The sequence below is a fragment of the Rhinolophus sinicus genome, chromosome 14 (genome assembly GCF_057876585.1).
Source record: "Rhinolophus sinicus isolate RSI-liver-muscle chromosome 14, RSI-T2T, whole genome shotgun sequence".
Classification (NCBI taxonomy): domain Eukaryota; kingdom Metazoa; phylum Chordata; class Mammalia; order Chiroptera; family Rhinolophidae; genus Rhinolophus; species Rhinolophus sinicus.
Genome location: NC_142514.1, coordinates 89222524 through 89240219, shown reverse-complemented (window position 1 = coordinate 89240219; position 17696 = coordinate 89222524). Strand labels below are relative to the sequence as shown.

Genomic DNA, 17696 nt, shown 5'->3' with positions numbered 1-17696 from the left:
AAATTCCCCCTTTGGTCTCATTTTCCCTGCCAGGGGAGATGTGAGATGAAGCTATTGTTCTGTCTGTACTTTGAGGTGATAGGTAGCTTAGGGTTAAAAAATTTCTATGCTCAGAGGTTGAGGAATTCCCCCTTTGGTCTCATCCTTCCAAGTAGGGGAGATACGAGATGATGTTGCTTTCTGTCTGTTTCACCCATATCACAGATGAAGTGAGGAAGTAGCTAAGTTATATCAGGATGACATGGCAGGAACATTGCCAGGCTTTGTTACTTATCTGGATGAACTGGCCTTTCGGCCGGATGGGCAGCATTCATATCAGTAAGTGCTGGACCCTCCTGGAACTGGCTATTCCTGGAGGGGGAAGCAGGAACAAAGAAACTTGACTCTAAGGTACATCTGAGGAAATATACAAGTCAGACCTCAGTTGACAGTGTAATTATTATTTCATCATTTGGTCATTTGTCATTGGTGATTTTTCATCATTCTAACATTTTGAAGACCTCCAGCAACATGCAGCTTATGACACCAGGGGATGTCCTGACTTCCAGCCGCGAACCTGGTGAGGTCTGGCTGGTTCCGACCTCTCCAGTGTTGTTCCCCATAATTAGCCTTCTAGAGAACTTGTTAACATCTAGAAAACTTGTGTGTAGCTTGCAGCTTACAGCATCAGAAGATGTCCTAACTTCTAACAACAATGACAACAGCGGCAATATTCTTCAGATTGTTAACACCTTGAAAACTTATATGCAGCTTGCAGCTTATAGCATCAGAAGACGCCTTGACTTCTAACAACAACAGCAGCAGCAGCAGCATCTTGGGAACTAGCAAGCAGTGCTGTGGGAGACGCCTGAGTTTCTCTCAGCTACAGACCTGGCAAGGTTTTGATTTATGACTTTTCCAGTGCTGTTCTCCCCACATTTGGTGAGCTTTTGACATCTACTGTAATAGTTACTATCCTATAGAGCTTATTACTGCTTTGGGATACTCCTTACTGAGGTTATTTGTGTATTTAGCCAAGTGATTTTTGATCAATAGTAAACATGTGTTGGGATCTCTTAAACTTACATGTATGTGTACTCCTCTGACACGACATAGTTATCAATGTATATAGTTTAGTCTTAACCACCTTTACTTTCTGACACTAACATATTCTATTAATTGCCTTTGTCTTTTGCTATTGCTTATTGCTAAATAAATTGATTAGATATTAAATAAATAAATTCATCAGCCCCATTCTAGCGTGTGTCCCTCCTCCTCCTTTCCCCTGCTCGTCATTACAACCTGTCATCACACCATTTCCTAACATGTAAAATGGCATGAGTAATACCCACCCTATTTATCTCATGCAATTACTGTGAAGAATCAACCCCATTTCATAAACTATAAAGCCTTATGGGGAGGTAGTATTGTAATAGAAGTTAGGGTTAGATAGAGTCATTTATTTCTTTACTCTTACTGTGGGTTTGAAAATGGAGAAAAGCTGTGTCTTGCGTATTTGTTTTTGCTGCTCCTTGAAGCTTGTTTGTTTGATTGATTATAGTCACTGATATTTTCATGGCCGCTCCTCAGTCCCTAGGCAAGAGATTCTTAAGAATAACTGGTCTACAGTATCATGCCATCTACCTGAAGCCAAAGAAACATAGAGTACTAGAAAAGAATTTTGTTTCGTAGCACATGACAAGTTAGAGGAATTCCAGGCTATTCGAAATAAAAGTTAACTAAGTTTAAGTCGCAGTTTCAACAGCTCTTAACGGACTGGCATGTACACTGAGGCAAATGACGTGTACTTGATTTTCATAATCTGTAGTTGTTGCTTACCATTGCAGAGCCAACACGGCTGACTTTGATGGGATTCCCTCTTCCTGAAAGGTCCATTTGTGCTCTATCCATCATATACAGGCAGGCGTCCAGGATGCCATCCTCAAACTATTTGGGGGAATAAATGAAAAACTACTTAATGTCCACTGCACAAACAAGATACTCTGGTGGAAAATAAAATGAAATCACAACCTAATGTTTAGACATGTGTATTTCATATATCATAAACGCTCATAATCTTTAGTATGAAATATTAAAGTGGAATGAAGGAAACATCCTCTTTTATTTCTCAGTAAAATAAGTAAGAACTTAAAAGCAAGCTAGAAATATAAACAGAACTGCTAGAGAACCAATATACTTAAGGATCATGAACTGACTGGAAGTTCTTCAGAAAATTGTACAAGTTAATTTAGAGGATCTCTCCAACACAGCAATTCCAGTGCCTAAGGCAAAGAAATTAATGCTTTATGAAAGTCAGGCCAAAGTCTTGAGACCTCGCTAGTAACAAAAGTCCTTGTACGTCTGGAAAATAAATGGCTCTCAGGTATATCACAGGAAGGTACATCAGGCTTATATGACTCGCACCAGAAGTAGATGTCTGTATAAGGTTTTCCCCCCTTCTGAGACAAGGTGGACTCCAGAGTCAAAGAGAGGGCAGGAGAAATTAGATTATATTATGAAGGGAACAGCCTAAAAGTCAGTTCAATTTCCTTAGATAGATCTGCTAGCCATTTGCAACATCAGCATTTTCCAAAAAAGGAATAAACACAAAATAGTAATAAAATGGCAAAATGGGAAGATTTCACTTATACTGTAACTCGCTGTACTGGAGATTTTCCTGAATACAGAAATCTTGCAATTATCCCCATAAGTACTTGTGACAGAAACCACAATCTTAATGCCTAGTTACCATGTAATTCTTTATTAAAGCCAGTTAGAATACCAACTCTGTGTGTACCGTAAACTGCTGTGATGGATGCAGTAATGGGTCATTGCACTAGCTCTTCTCGTCTGTAAAGGACTCATTACCCTGGTTCTTATTAAGCAGCATCTCTCAGCTGCGTCTCGGACATTACAGCAGCGAACTGGAGAGTTGAAAGAAATAGTCATAGAACTAGTTGCTTCTCTGCATCACTGCAAACTATTGGCTTAGCTGGTGCTATATGCTGAAGGCTCCAAATTAATGGACTCCAAATGAGAGTAGAGACAGACAGTGGCTGTGCTCAAGGGTGTCTACCAAAGGCGTTGTGGTTGAGGAGTCCCCTTGATCATGCTTGGGACCATTTCCCAGTCCTCCTTGCTACCTACCTTGATGACTTTTTCCTTAGCTGTTTATATATTGTCACATTAAGAACATAAAGAGAATCACACCTAATGGTTAGGAATCAGGGACCCAAAACAAGGGCACCAGATAATAGGCAATGGTCAAGGGTTGTATGTCACTCAGAAAGGGGTGGGCTTATAATCAGGGAGCCACGCAGGGATCCAAAACAGGGGAAGAGGACATAGGTCATTAGCTTGACAGAATGTCATAAATGCAGGTGGGCAAGACTGAGCACCAGGCACGTGATTCTCAGGAGTCAGGGTTCAGGAGCAGGACACAAAGCCAGGTGGACAAGATAAGAGCTAGAGATGACACAGGTCCCATTGGTCAGGCTGGAGCAGGGGTGACAGGTGCAAGGAGAGCCTCTGTGGAAGGCAAAACAAGGCATCAAGAAGCCAAGAAAGTATCATGCGACCTGGTAAGGCAGGTTATGTGAACTCTCCCTGGTGTGTACCAGAACAATGGTGCATAATTTCAATCCTCTCAGCCAAAACTCTCTGACAACGGACACGGTCACCTTCTCTCATGCTGCCAATGAAAAGTTGTTTCTGAATCATAGGACATGCATTCATTTACGGAAATATGGTAAAATATCATCCATTTGTTCTATTGTTAAAGATAACAAACTGAAATATTAGGTCGGTGCAAAAGAAATTGCGGTTTAAAAGGTTAAAAATAATTCCAAAAACCACAATTACTTTTGCACCAACCTAATAGTTCAAATTATTGAATATCTTACATAAAATATCATTTGCTACTTTATATCCAGACAGTAACTTGAGGTTGCAGCAGATAAAACATCTCTTGGTAAAAGCCCAGTGGGCCCTCCTTTGCTGAAATGGCAAGACTTTTTTAATTACATAGCAGTATCTTATACTAACACTTAAGAAAAATTATTTCTTTGAGTTGGGTACACACCTTGCAGTATCCTTTGCACCATTATTGAAATGCCTTTCCTTATAAGGAAAGAAAAACTCAGTCCATTTCAGGTTGCAGAGCACTGTCTGAGCTAATGAGATTTCACTGTACTAAGATGCCAAGCATTTCTTGCCACAGTGCCATGTTATCCATAGACTCTGTGATCTCTGTAACATTGTAATAACGGAAGATATGTGATTTCAGCTCATAAATTATGCAGTTACCTTTCTAAGTCTCTACTTTTGGGCTGCCTGTCTTGGAGTCTCAGATCCTGAAAAGCATAAAATTGTGCTTGTCTAATATTGACATATGGCACCTTGCAGTGATACATGTGACAAAAACTATTAAGCAAAAATATCCTCGACAATGACACATTTTAAATGGCTCACCTGACCATAGCTCCAGCTTCTACTCCTGATGTTATTGGAGTCTCCGTAAAAAATCACTCCGATGTCATTCAGGACATACTCTTCTTTTTCTTTGTCATCATCCAGATACACAGCATCCTCTGCACCAGAATTTAAACACAGTGGCCACTGTCAAACCAGACTGGATTTGTATATTTGAAGTTTGTTTTGGTGCTAAACTGTAATTAAATCAACTAAATGAAAAAAAAAAAGTGTTTTGTCTCACTAAAGATAACTCATTTCCCAATATGTGACTTTAGCAATGGTGAACATAACCAGTAACGAGATCAGTCTGTAAATGATGACATTTGTCAGCAAAATGCTGACAAACTGTCTCTTTAAGTTCTAAGCAGCACAATTAAATCGACATGTCTTATTAAAGATTTTAGGATTCTGATGCACCGGTAGTTTCAGAATCAGAATTCTGTGATGCAGATACAAATCTGTAACACAGATCAAAAAACAATTTTCAACCTATTAATGTTAACAGAAAATCTGCCAAATTGCAAATGATTTTTTAAAACAAGTCTGGGGCATATTAGAAGACTGCAGCATCATCTGTCATGCCTGGTTTGTGGCCTATCACTGACAGGAAGAGGGAGGCTAGGGGTTGCCTCATTTTAATGAACAATTCTTTTTTTTAAAAGAATTTTTAAATTTTTATTTTTCAATGACAGTTGATGTTCAATATTACTTGATATAATCTCAGGTGTACAGCATAGTGGTTAGACATTTATATAATTTATGAAGTGATCTCTTTCAATTAATCTAGTACCCATCTGACACCATATGTAGTTATTACAATATTATTGACTATATTCCCAATGCTGTACTTTACATCCCTGTGACTATTCAATGAACAATTCTTGTGGATATTTTTGGAAGTTTGTGCCCAACTAGTCCCTCTAGTCAGCTTCCTTCATTGCAAAGACTCTTATTTCCTGCGACTATAATCTTAGGAAGGCCACGCTCCCCATCTCCCTACTTAGTAATCAGTTTGGAACTTATTCCCAGGGCAGGTATGAAAGCAGCCAAAGCATCTTTAGCACAGGCAGGGCCATAGGTATAAATTGCACTCAGGTACACTTGCATGTTTGAACCAGGGTCAGTTTTGTTTCTAACTGGGGACATGGCTCATTACATTTCTCTGGCCCAAGTCATACCTGCATCCCTATCACTTTTTCAGGGTTCTTTCCTCCTCATTCCCTGATAAGGCTTTTATGACTCTCTGGAACAGAAGTATCAACCTTTGCTACCCATTAGAATCATCTGGTAGATTTTAAAGTTCCCCATTCCTGGGCTGAACTCTAGATCAACTAAATCAGAATCTCTGGGGGATGGGGGGTAGGGTGAGGGTGAGAGCCAGGCATCAGAGATGTTTTAGAAATTAATGAATTTTAAGCTTTCCAGTCAATCTGATAAGCAAGCAAAGTTGAGAAAAATGTCTCTAACCCCTTGCTACTCAAAGACCAGTTGAAAGACCAGCACCATCAGCACCACCTGGGAGTTTGTCAGAAATGCTGAATCTCAGGCCCCAGCTCAGACCTACCAAATGAAAATCTGCATATTAATAAGATCCCCAGGGGATTTATAAATACATATTAAGGTTTACAAAATGCAGCTCAGCCCAACCAGCTTGATCCCCATTATGGGCTGTATTATAGCTTTGATGGAATTTTGGAGATTCCTTGTCTTGTCTGCTCTCCAATATTTTCTTGTACCTTGCTCAATCTGTTCTCTGCTTTTTGCCTACCATTTGCCTGATTTCATTCAACTGTAAATACACACACTTACATGTGTACTAACACCCAATAAACTGCACACATTTACAGTACACAACTTCACAATCAAAATAATAAACATATCTATCACCCCAAAAGTTTCTTGTGCCTCTTTGTAATTCCTCCTCCCTGAGCCTCTCTCTGATCTCCCCATCCCCGCCAGTGAACCATTAACATGAATTTTTTGTCATTGTAAATTAGTTTGCATTTTATAGAATTTTATGTAAATAGGATCATACAGTATGTACTTTTTTGGGGGGTCTGGCTTCTTTCACTCGGGTGAATTATTTTGAGATTCACCCCTGTTGTAGCATGTATCAATAATTCCTTCCTCCTAAAGTCATTTTATCTTTCTAGAAGAATTACATGACAAGTATGCTGCAACCTTCCCTCAGTCCTTGCATCTATAAACTTTGATGCCTCAAACTGCTGCCCTTGACAGGTTCTGGGGGCAGAATGCCATGGGTCTACCAGCAATCTGTATAGGCCTACAGCCCCTAAATGGAAATGACAGATTCATTTCCAAGTGGATAACACATAAAGAATTGAGCACTAAGTTTAAGGTCAATAAGTCTGGGTAAAAGCATAAAAGGATACTTTTATTTTAAAATAAAATAATATGGGAGTATATGTGAAAGGGCATTGACCGTTTGCATGCACTTGGCCCTCCACCAGATGCTATCAAGTCTCCTGAAAAAGAAAGGCTACCTTTGTTTTTATTCTTTTATAATAGTGGTTTAACTGTTTTGGCTATTGTAACAATAAATATCTTAGCCAATTTTTAAAATTATTTTTTACACTTATTTATTTATTTTGAAATTCAATATTATTTTATATTAATTTCAGCATAGTGGTTAGACATTTACATACTTTAAGAATTCATCCCCCTGACTAGTCTAATATATCAGTTGGGTTTTAAATGCCTGTTGCTGAGACAGAAATCACCTCTTAAGACCACTGAGGTCTAGAAATGCCAGTTAGAAATGTTTTTTAACATGTTTTCCTTATAATTTGAGATGTTTATGGACTTTTCCTATAAGATATTAGATATTAGATTGGATTATGATTTAAACAATTAGTATAAAAAGAGATTAATGAGTCAAAATGGATAGCCTAGAAATAGATGTTACGATATGCATATATCTATGTGTGAAATTAATATATGAGAAAGAAAGTAGTATAAATCAAAGGAGATGACTGGAGTGTTTGTTAAATTCAGCTGAGAAAATTGGTTGTTTAGGAAAGTAAATTTTCTGTATATCAAACTGAAAATTAATTTAAAATCTGAATTTAGAAATGGAAAGCATAAGAAACCTGGAATAAAATAAAGGTGAATATTTACTTGGTCTCTAGATGAGGAAGTTTTATCTAAACAAAAATAAAAAAAATCAAAAAGAAAATAATGCATTTTGTTTAATATACATATAAAAATTCATTTTCAAATATAATAAAAGTATATAAAAAACTAGAGAAACAGTTGCAATAACAGAAAATGTTAGTAAACTTCCCTTATATGTAAAGAATTCCAATAAGTTGATAAATGGCCTGATTGAGAAAGATTAAAATACAAAAATCATTTAAAAATATCATAAGGTATACAGAAGAAAGTCAGCAAAGGGAAAACCATTACAGAAGAGGAAATGTAAACATACATACATAAAAACAATTTCAACTAAATTGTTTCCAAGAACTGTAGTATTCCAAGAACTGCAAAGGTTTAAAAGTCATTCTGACTTGGGAAAGAGCCAGAAGTCGCATGGTGCCACATCTGGTGAATAAGGTGGATGAGGACCCACCATAATGTTTTTATTTGACAGAAATTGCCATGGCAGAAGTGATGTGTGACATGGAGCCTTTCTGTTGTGATCACAAAATACGGTGAATGTTGTTGCCGAGTGCCATCCAACAGAAAGGCAGGGATCTTCAGTATGGGAAGCGGCACGTAGAACCTTAGTGACAGTGTGTGACAAGTTTTAACTTGTTTGGTGCAGTCAGTCAGGTGTGAGCTATGGTTGAGAAAAGGTGTGTTTTAAAGTGTGCTGTAAATCATCCTCCATCATGACAATGCTGTGTGTCACACATCACTTCTGGTATATGGCAATTTCTGTCAAATAAAAATATTATGGTGTATCCTCAGGCACCTTATTCACCAGACCTGGCACTGTGTGATTTCTGGCTCCTCCCCAAAGCCAAAATGATTCAGGACATTGAGGCAGCCACAACAGCACAACTAAAAACACTCACAAAAGAAGACTTCCAGAACTGCTTCAGAAAGTGGCAAGAACAATGGGATAAGTGTGTTCAAAATGAGGGAGAGTATTTTGAGGGTGATTAATGGCAATGTGTCTTTTACTATAATACATTTTTTAAATTTAAACGTTCACCATATTGTTTGATCACACCTCCTACAACCAAAATTACTCTACCCAGAAAGGCTATTTAGAATTGAAGGACAGATAAATAGCTTCCCAGACATGAAAAAGCTAGAGGAGTTCATTATCACCAAACCAGTATTACAAGAAATGTTAAAGAAACTTCTTTAAGAAGAAGAAGAAAAAAAGAGGTAAAAAATATGAATAATGAAAAGCAATAACTCCGTATCTATCAACAATTACTTTAAATGATTTAAATGCTCCAATCAAAAGACATAGCTGGCTGAATGGATAAGCAAACAAGACCGTTACATATGCTGCCTATAAGAGACTCACTTCAGATCAAAAGACACACAGAGACTGAAAGTAAAGGGATGAGAAAAAATAGTTCATGCAAATGGAATTAAAAAAAAGTTGGGGTAGCAATACTTATACCAGCCAAGATAGATTTTAAAATAAAGCCTGTAACAAGAGACAAAATTAGGACCAAGTAATTCCATTTCTGCATATTTATCCCAAAACACTAATGGGAAAAGACATGTGCATCCCTATGCTTACTGCAGCTTTCTTTAAAATAGCCAAGGTATAGAAGCAATCTAAGTGTGCTTTGACAGACGAATAGAAAGAGAGGTGGTACATATACACAGTGGAATATTACTCAGCCATAAAAAAGAGTGAAGTCTTGCCAATTGCAACAAAATGGATGGACTTAGAGGGTATTTTGCTAAGTGAAATAAGTCAGTCAGAGAAAGGTAAATACAATATGATTTCACTTTTTGTGGAATGTAAAAAACAAAGTAAATGAACAAACAAAACAGAAATAAACTCATAGATACAGGTTGGAGGGGGTTAGGGGAATAGGTGAAAAAGGGGCAGGGATTAAAATGTGCAAATTGCCAGTTACAAAAACAGTCATGGGGATGTAAAGTACAGCATAGGGAATATAGTCAATAATATTATACTAACTATGTGTGGTGTCAGCTGGGTACTAAACTTATTGGGTGACCACTTCATAAGTATATAATACCTAATCATGATGTTGTACACGTGAAATTAATATAATAATATTACATGTCAACTGTAATTTATAAATAAATAAAAATTTAAAAAACCAAATTGAAAAAGATCATAGTGTATCAAACATGATAAATAAAAAAAGACCTACACCTACTAGATGAAATTTAAATGTCAAAACTTCAAAGAAAAAGTGAAAATTTTAAATAAAGTCAAGTTAAAAAACATTATCTTCAAAAAAATGAAAATAGATTGAAAAAATATTTTCATAGAGAAAATTTTCTTTTTTTGATAGCAGATTTTGTATAGGTACTATTGGATGCTAAAAGGCAAACAAGTAATATCACAGACATCCACACTGATAAGTTATTTTGCATCCAGAATTCTATTCCCAGCAAAACTGACATTTTTTGGACATATAAGAACTCAGAAATTTGATTACTTGCACATTTTCTCTATAAAAGTTATTCAGAGATTAACTGAATGAGAAATATTCAAATACAAAAGCATTATAAATACCAATTAAAAAGTATTGAGGAATGATGTAAAACATTATTAACAACATGAAACTAAAATTCCAGATGATTTCAACACAGAAAGTGGTAGAGGTTGAGTGGAAAAGTTTCCACTCAATGTTTGCAAAGGCTCCTGTCATACCCTGAAGAAGGTCACATATATTAATTATTCCTAGGCATTGAAAAAAACTTAAATATGTGATTTAAAACTGAAAAATTTTTGATTTTAATTCATTTACATTTAAAGTGATTATTGAGACAACCAAAATGGCGCAGTAGGTAAAACCATGTTTACCTTCTCTCACAACCTCATCATAACTACAACTAATCTACAAAACAATTGTGGGGGCAGAGCCCCAGAAAGCAGTTTCCAGGCTCTCGGCCTCACATAGACAGGTGCCTGGCTCAGGTAGTAAATGGCCATAAACTGTGATTGCATGGCCGTCAGCTGTGGCTAGTTGGCCGTCAGCTGTAATCAGTGAGCCATTGGCCACAATATAACTGCTGTGGCTAAGAGAAGAGAAGAAGGGAGAAGGAGAAGAGAGGAGAGAAAGAATGGGGGCTAGCAAGAAGATGGCGGCTGGGCTGGCAAGCGTGGATGGCGGTTTGTGGACAGTGTGGATCCAGCCTCCAGTGAGAGTATAGTGCCGCCAGAGAGAATATAGTGGTATGACTCCCCTACCTATGGCTCCGTGGGTGTTCCTTTTTGGCCTCACCATATCCTGCGTTATGTGGGGAGCGGGACCAGAGACCCTGCAGGCCTCCCCGCACGACAAATGGCGCAGCGAGCAGGGTCCCCTGCACGACAAATGGCGCAGCGAGCAGGGTCTCCCGCACGACAACAACCATTATTGAGAATCCCCTAAAATCAAGCTGAACTGAAGCCTTTCAACTACGGAGGTGCAGAAGAAGCCACCTCCAGACCGGTAGGAAGGGCAGAGACGTGGAACTGGCTGGTCCCACACCCATGTGTGACTATTAAAGATCGGGAGGGCTATTTCGTCTGTGGGGTTCCCCCTATGCCCTAAAGGAGTGAGAGATCCCAGCCCCACCCCAGCCCAAAGTTCCAGTGCTGGGGAGAGAAGTCCCCATAATTTTTGGTTGTGAAAACCAGCGGAGATTGTGACTGAGTGAGACTGAGTGTGGCTGCACTCACAGGTGCTCCTCTTAAAGGGACTATGTGCGGACTTACCCACCAACGCATCACTCGCTTTGAGCTCCAGCGCTGGGGCAGCAGCTGGAAAGGCAGCAGGGACAAATGGTGGGGAATTCAGTTGTCTGGCTTGAGATGGGGGCTGGAGAGGCGGTTTTCTCCTGGACTGGGGAGCTGGTGGAGGCCATTGTTTCTTTGTTGAGCCCTCCCCCTTCCTGGCATGCAAACACAGGTAATTGCCATTTCTGAGTCTCTCTTGTTTGTTCGCCACACCCATGATTTGAGACCTGGCCCTGCCCAACTTTCAGGCACACCCAGGCTGCTTTCAGTGGCCGCTTGCCTTGGCTCAAGCTGCAGACTTTCCTAGGGCCTCTCAAAAGTTCGCAGAACCCAGACAAGCTGCATCTGGCTTGAGTGTGGCCTGTATCTCTGACTGAGCAGCCCTAAGCCAGCACTAGTGGCAGCCGACCTTGGTTCACAGCTTAGCCTCTCAAGATGCTTCCAAGCACAGCACATGTGGCAGCCATCTGTGGATTTCTTTCTGGCTCTGTCTGAACCCCACAGTACACTTACTTCATTAGGCCACTCTACTAAGACTGGAAGACATAGCAACCCTACCTAATACATAGAAACAAACATAGGGAGGCAGCCAAAATAGGGAGACAAAGAAACATGTCCAAATGAAAGAACAGAACAAAGCTCCAGAAAAAGAACTAAGCAAAATGGAGATAAGCAATCTATCAGATGCAGAGTTTAAAACATTGGTTATGAGAATGCTCAATGATCTCATAAAAATGGAGATGGAAACCATGAAAAAGAACCAGTCAGAAATAAAGATACAATAATAGAAAGGAATAAAATATTACAGGGAATCAACAGTAGATTAGATGAAGCAGAGGATCCAACTAGTGATGTAGAAAATAAGGTAATAGAAAACACCCAACCAGAACAGCAAAATGAAACAAGAATCCAAAAAATTGAGGAGAGTTTAAAGGGCCTCCGGGACAATATCAAGTGTACCAACATTCACATTATAGGGGTACCAGAAGGAGAAGAGACAGAGCAAGGAATTGAAAACCTATTTGAAGAAATAATGACAGAAAACTTCCCTAACCTGGTGAAGGAAATGGACATACAAGTCCAGGAAGCACAGAGGGTCCCAAACAAGATAAACCCAAAGAAGCCAACACCAAGACACATCATAATTCGAATGCCAAAGGTTAAATACAAAGAGAGAATCTTAAAAGCAGCAAGAGAAAAGCAGTTAGTTACCTTCAAGGGAGTCCCCATAAGACTGTCAGCTGATTTCTCAACAGAAGCTTTGCAGGCAAGAAGAGAGTGGCAGGAAATATTCCAAGTGATGAAAAGCAATGACATACAACCCAGATTGTTCTACCCAGCAAGACTGTCATTTAGAAGGACAGATAAGGAGCTTCCCAGACAAGGAAAAGCTGAAGAAGTTCATCACCACCAAACGAATATTACAAGGACTCTTAGAGGGAGTTCTTTAAGATGGAGGGGGGTGAAGGACGGATGAAAGGGGAAGGGATTGAGAAGTACAAACTGGTTGTTACACAGTAGTCATGGGGATGTAGGGTACAGCATAAGGGATACAGTCAACAATACTGTAATAACTAGGTATGGTGCCAGATAGGTACTAGATCTATCAGGGTGATAGAAGGGAATGGGGTTGGGGTCAGGGTGAAAAAGGTGAAGGCATTAAGAAATATAAATTGATACTTAATACAGTATGGGTAATATAATCAACAATGTTGTAAAAATCATAAAGTGCCAGATGGGCACTGGACTTATCGGGGATCACATCATAGATTGTATAGATGCCTGACCAATATGCTATACACCTGAATATTGAATGTCAATATAGAATGATATTGAATATAGAATAATATTGAATGTCAACTATAACTAAATATACAGGTATATATAGTCACGGGATGTGGATTACAACATAGGAAAGACAGTCAATGGTATCGTAACAGTTATATAATATGTCAGAAGGGTAGTAGCTTGGGGAGTGGGTTATTACTTTATGAGGGGTTAAATGTCTAACTATTATGTTGCTTTGTACAACTGAAACTAATAAAAAATCATTAAAAATAAAGTGATTATTGATCAAAAAAATTAGAAATTTCCTTAAACACATGAAGACATTCTTAAATTTGCTCAAACAAAAGGGGAAACATTAAAGCTATAACTGAAATACTATTTCTCAGTTTTTATATTGGCAAAAGTGCAGAATTATGACAGCATAATCTAATGGAACAATGTGGAGGAAAAAAGGTAACTTTTATATAAGGCTTGCAGTAATACAAAATGTTATACACCAGTGGAGAGGGAGCTGGCAATATCTAGCAAAATTACATTTGCTTCTGTACTTTGGCTTAGAAAAATTACTTCTCGAGATCTGTCCCAAACACATAAAATACCGTACACATAAGGCTATTTATTCTCTATAGCACTATTTGTAATAGTATAATGCTGGAAACAACCCAAACTTCTGTCAAAGACAACTGGTTGAATGAAGTATGGTCATCCATATAATGGAATAGTATGCAGCTGTATAAAGCATTGGGAAGATCTCTATATACTGCTATAGAAGGATAGCCAATCTGTTGTGAGATAAAAAAAAAGAAAGGTGTACAAATATATATACAGTTTATTACTTTTTATCTAAGAAAGAAGGGGGTTAATAGGTAGTTAGGTACACATTTATATACACACATAAGTGTTTATATTTTAAAATGTAGAGATAAGCCCCAAATTAACAAAGTAATTATCTCAGGGGAAGGGAATGCAGGAAGTTAGACTTTCCGTCTGAAGTATCTCTGTTTTGTTTTGTAAATTTGGAGTCATGTAAATGTTTTGGAAGTTATAAAACAAAACTACCTAAAAATGAAAGACAAAGCAATTTCTAAATAAATGAAACCAAAATGAAACAAATGAACATGACTGTAATAGGTTGGTGCCTTAACCACAGAGAATTACTTTGTTACTTTAAAACTGAGCAATTTCACTGCATATTCCCAGTAGAATGTAACATAAGGACAAGAAAAATTGCAAAATAAACAAAATGAAAAAGGTAAACTGTTTTAGTAACCAAATTATTAGTAGAAAAATTGATATTGCTATTTTGAAACTAAGCAATCATGTTAACGGCATTAGAAAACAAGATTTGCAGTATAAAAGAAGAAATGTATAAACAAAGTCAAAGACATGAAAATTTAAGCATTGGATTCTAACTTTAAGGCATTTGTTACATAATATTCCTTTGCAAATCATTCTAGAATTAATATTACTTCTCCTCGATTTTCTTAATTTAAAATAAAAACGGGAAAGGCATTCTTTCATTTTTCTTTTTCTTTTTTAATGACTTATATACATGATATGAGACTTAGGTAGCACTGCAGCTGCAGACTAACAGCTAGACTGGTTTTAAATAAGAATGGATGCATTAAAGGGTTTGACTACAACATGAAGTTTTTCTTTACAATCCTTGTTAAATGGCTCCAAGAAGATGGACTCTTCTGCTTGGAGAGTCGCCACATGAGGGTCACGTGATTGCTGCCCCTCATTTCTGCAAGTTATATGTGTGCTTGCTTGTCTCCTCTCCATCTTATACGTGCACTCTTTTCTTTTTCTCATCCTGACTCAAGAGAAAGAAAAACTTATTGAATAAATAAATAAACTTAATAAATAAAACATTAAATAATTTCTTAAAGAGTATGACTTATTCCCTCACAGCACACATATGAGCATAAGTTAAAAGATCTGTTGTCTGAGAATGCTGCCTGGAGACTATTGTGTAAATGTAGGTATTTTGTAAAATAATCTCAAAATTGTAAATTGATATGTGTTTGGTCAGATGGTATCAGGCTTAATATTTTTTTCTTTTTTTTTTTTCATTTGAAAATGACTTAAGCGTGAATTGATTCCATGATTATCACATCCTGCCATTAAGGGATATATGTTAGGACAGTAATACTGCAGAAATATTAGTGAGTAAGGACTTTGGGGTAGGCACCGTCCTTGTTTCTTTTCTATCCACGCTTGTCAGGTAAAGTATTTGTTTCTGGACTGATAGATCCTTTGATATTTTCAGCCAGAAATCAGTCTCATAAATCAATTTTTGAATATACTTTGTGTAAAATAAAAATGTTTAGCTTTAGTAATAACTTTTCCAAGCTGAACTCCCTCTAGCAAGATATTACTTGTAAAACTTGTATTTACTATGCACTTAGACTCTGCACTTTTCCTGAAATATTTTGTAACATTTTATTTTGGTTGTTCTTTTGCCATTTTAAAAGGTTGTGGTGTGGTTGGCCTGTAATTAAGTTGCAAATGTAACAAACCTGTTAGTTTTGTAAATAAACATTTTGGTTTTTGTTTTGGTCTATCATCATTCCATCTCTAGCTGGAGCTAGACTCCCCTTGATCTTCTAGCTGCCATTCACTTTTTCACAGTTAACCAAAGAAGAATGTGAAATTCAGTGAACGCAGTTAATAATGCTGTCAAGAGATGAATCTCGTTTCACTAAAATTAAATTATGTTTTTCCACTAAAATGATGATGCAAGTTGAGGACAGATCACTCTGAAGTTGGAAGACTTCACCACTTAGGACTCCAAAGTGGCCCACTCAGCTGAACTCTAGATTACGACGACTCTTTACTTTGTTCACCCACTGGGGGGTACGATTATTTTAAGTGGTGGGAGTGGCCATTCTAACTTCTGTTCTTGCTATAACAAGAAAATAAAAAAAGAATACATATGAAGGGAGAGATTGGTTGCTTCCTCCTGTACAGTTGTGCTTATGCTCTTATGGCCTACAAATGGCTGTTTGGAGGTTTGCTCAAGATTTTCCCATTTCTACAAGTCCTTATAATATTGTTAAATGTTTCAATCAGAGTGTGCTGTAATAATCATAAACTTAGCCATCATAATAAAAATATCAAGCAAAAGGACATTAGAAAAAAATAAATTGAAAATATAAGTAATAACTCATGATTCATTTTGTCTTGAAAAATCACAATTTCTGTTTCTGTCCATTGAAAAGAACTAGAAAAACAACAACCAATGTAGTAGCAACAACTGCCATTGAGCCTTGATTATAGTCTCTAAGTACCATTCCTCCTCCTCCCCTCTCCCCACTACAAGGCATCCGGGCTCCTCAAGAGAACGATTCAAAGAAGTCTGTGTCAGGAAATGGACAAGACTAGACTGAACTACATCTTCATACCAGAAAACAAGGAAGCTATCATGATTCGAGGAGTCATGATAAAGAAATCAGAAACCAACTTGAAGGGGCTCCCACTGGCCAAGAATGGGACCATTCAAATATCCTTCAAATAATAGTCACTACAAAGGATTAGAACAAATAAAATATTTCAGTAATTATAAATTCATGGTGATTTAAAAAAATTCATTGGTCACCTTTGTAGGGTGCTAGGAACCAACTCATTTTCCTGAAAACTTAGAAATAAGGAAAGATATATGTTTCTGGACTTTTTTAGATAAATACTACCTCAAGGCAACAAAATAATTGATGTAATAAATTCAGGAGGAACGGCAGGTTAGAATACCACCATTTTGTAATCCATAGTGAAATAATGGATCTAGATAAAATTTGTTAAAAGGCTAATGGAGAATTCCATAATCGACAGATGAAACTAATAAAACCTGATCCTATTGATAAATCTAAACATCAAAAAGAGGGACAACTAGGTATTACGTATCAGCTGATGAGATGAACGCCCTGGGAAGCACACAGAATGATTTATGAAGTATTCTTGCTCTCTTTCCCTCCACCCACTCAAAAAAGAAAATGAATCACTTGAAGATGAATCTGATTCAGACTCTAGATCAGACTAACTGTCTAACAGGAAATACAGAGGTTGCAGAAACATTACATGACACCAGGGAATGGAAGTTAGCAAAACTGAGAATATGTAAAGTTCTACATGACAAATGACTCAGTTTTAGCATCAAGTTTGTGGCATGAAAAAAAAGAGATGAAAGGATTGCTCTAGACTAAAAGATTTAAGAGATATATCAACCAAATTTAATTTATAGGCATTGATTCAAAGAAAGCGTGAAAAGACATTTTTAAGGTCTGGTCATTAGATAATACAAAGGAATTCTTGTTTATTTTATTGGTTGTAATAATGGAGTATGTGTGTATCTATACACACCTATACATACATATACACACGCATATATGCATACACATTTATGTATATATGTCTATTTTTTAATGATGCATGTTAAAATCTGTAGGGATACAATAACATGACTGGAATTTGCTTGAAAATACCAAGGCAAAAATAATGGAAAAAAAGATGGACAAAGCAAATGTGGCTAAGTCTTGACAACTTGAAT

At 37.3% G+C, this 17696-nt stretch overlaps 1 protein-coding gene across 1 annotated transcript in view; it reads right to left on the bottom strand.

Moving 5' to 3' along the window:
- Positions 1–17696, bottom strand: part of F13A1 (coagulation factor XIII A chain) — a 177826-nt gene that overhangs the window by 94210 nt on the left and 65920 nt on the right. Inside the window, exons 5-6 of the mRNA XM_019710859.3 lie at positions 4450–4568; positions 1819–1926 (exon numbers count right to left, since the gene is read on the bottom strand). Of these exons, the coding sequence (XP_019566418.3) occupies positions 1819–1926; positions 4450–4568 (227 nt within the window). The remainder of the gene's footprint in view (positions 1–1818; positions 1927–4449; positions 4569–17696) is intronic.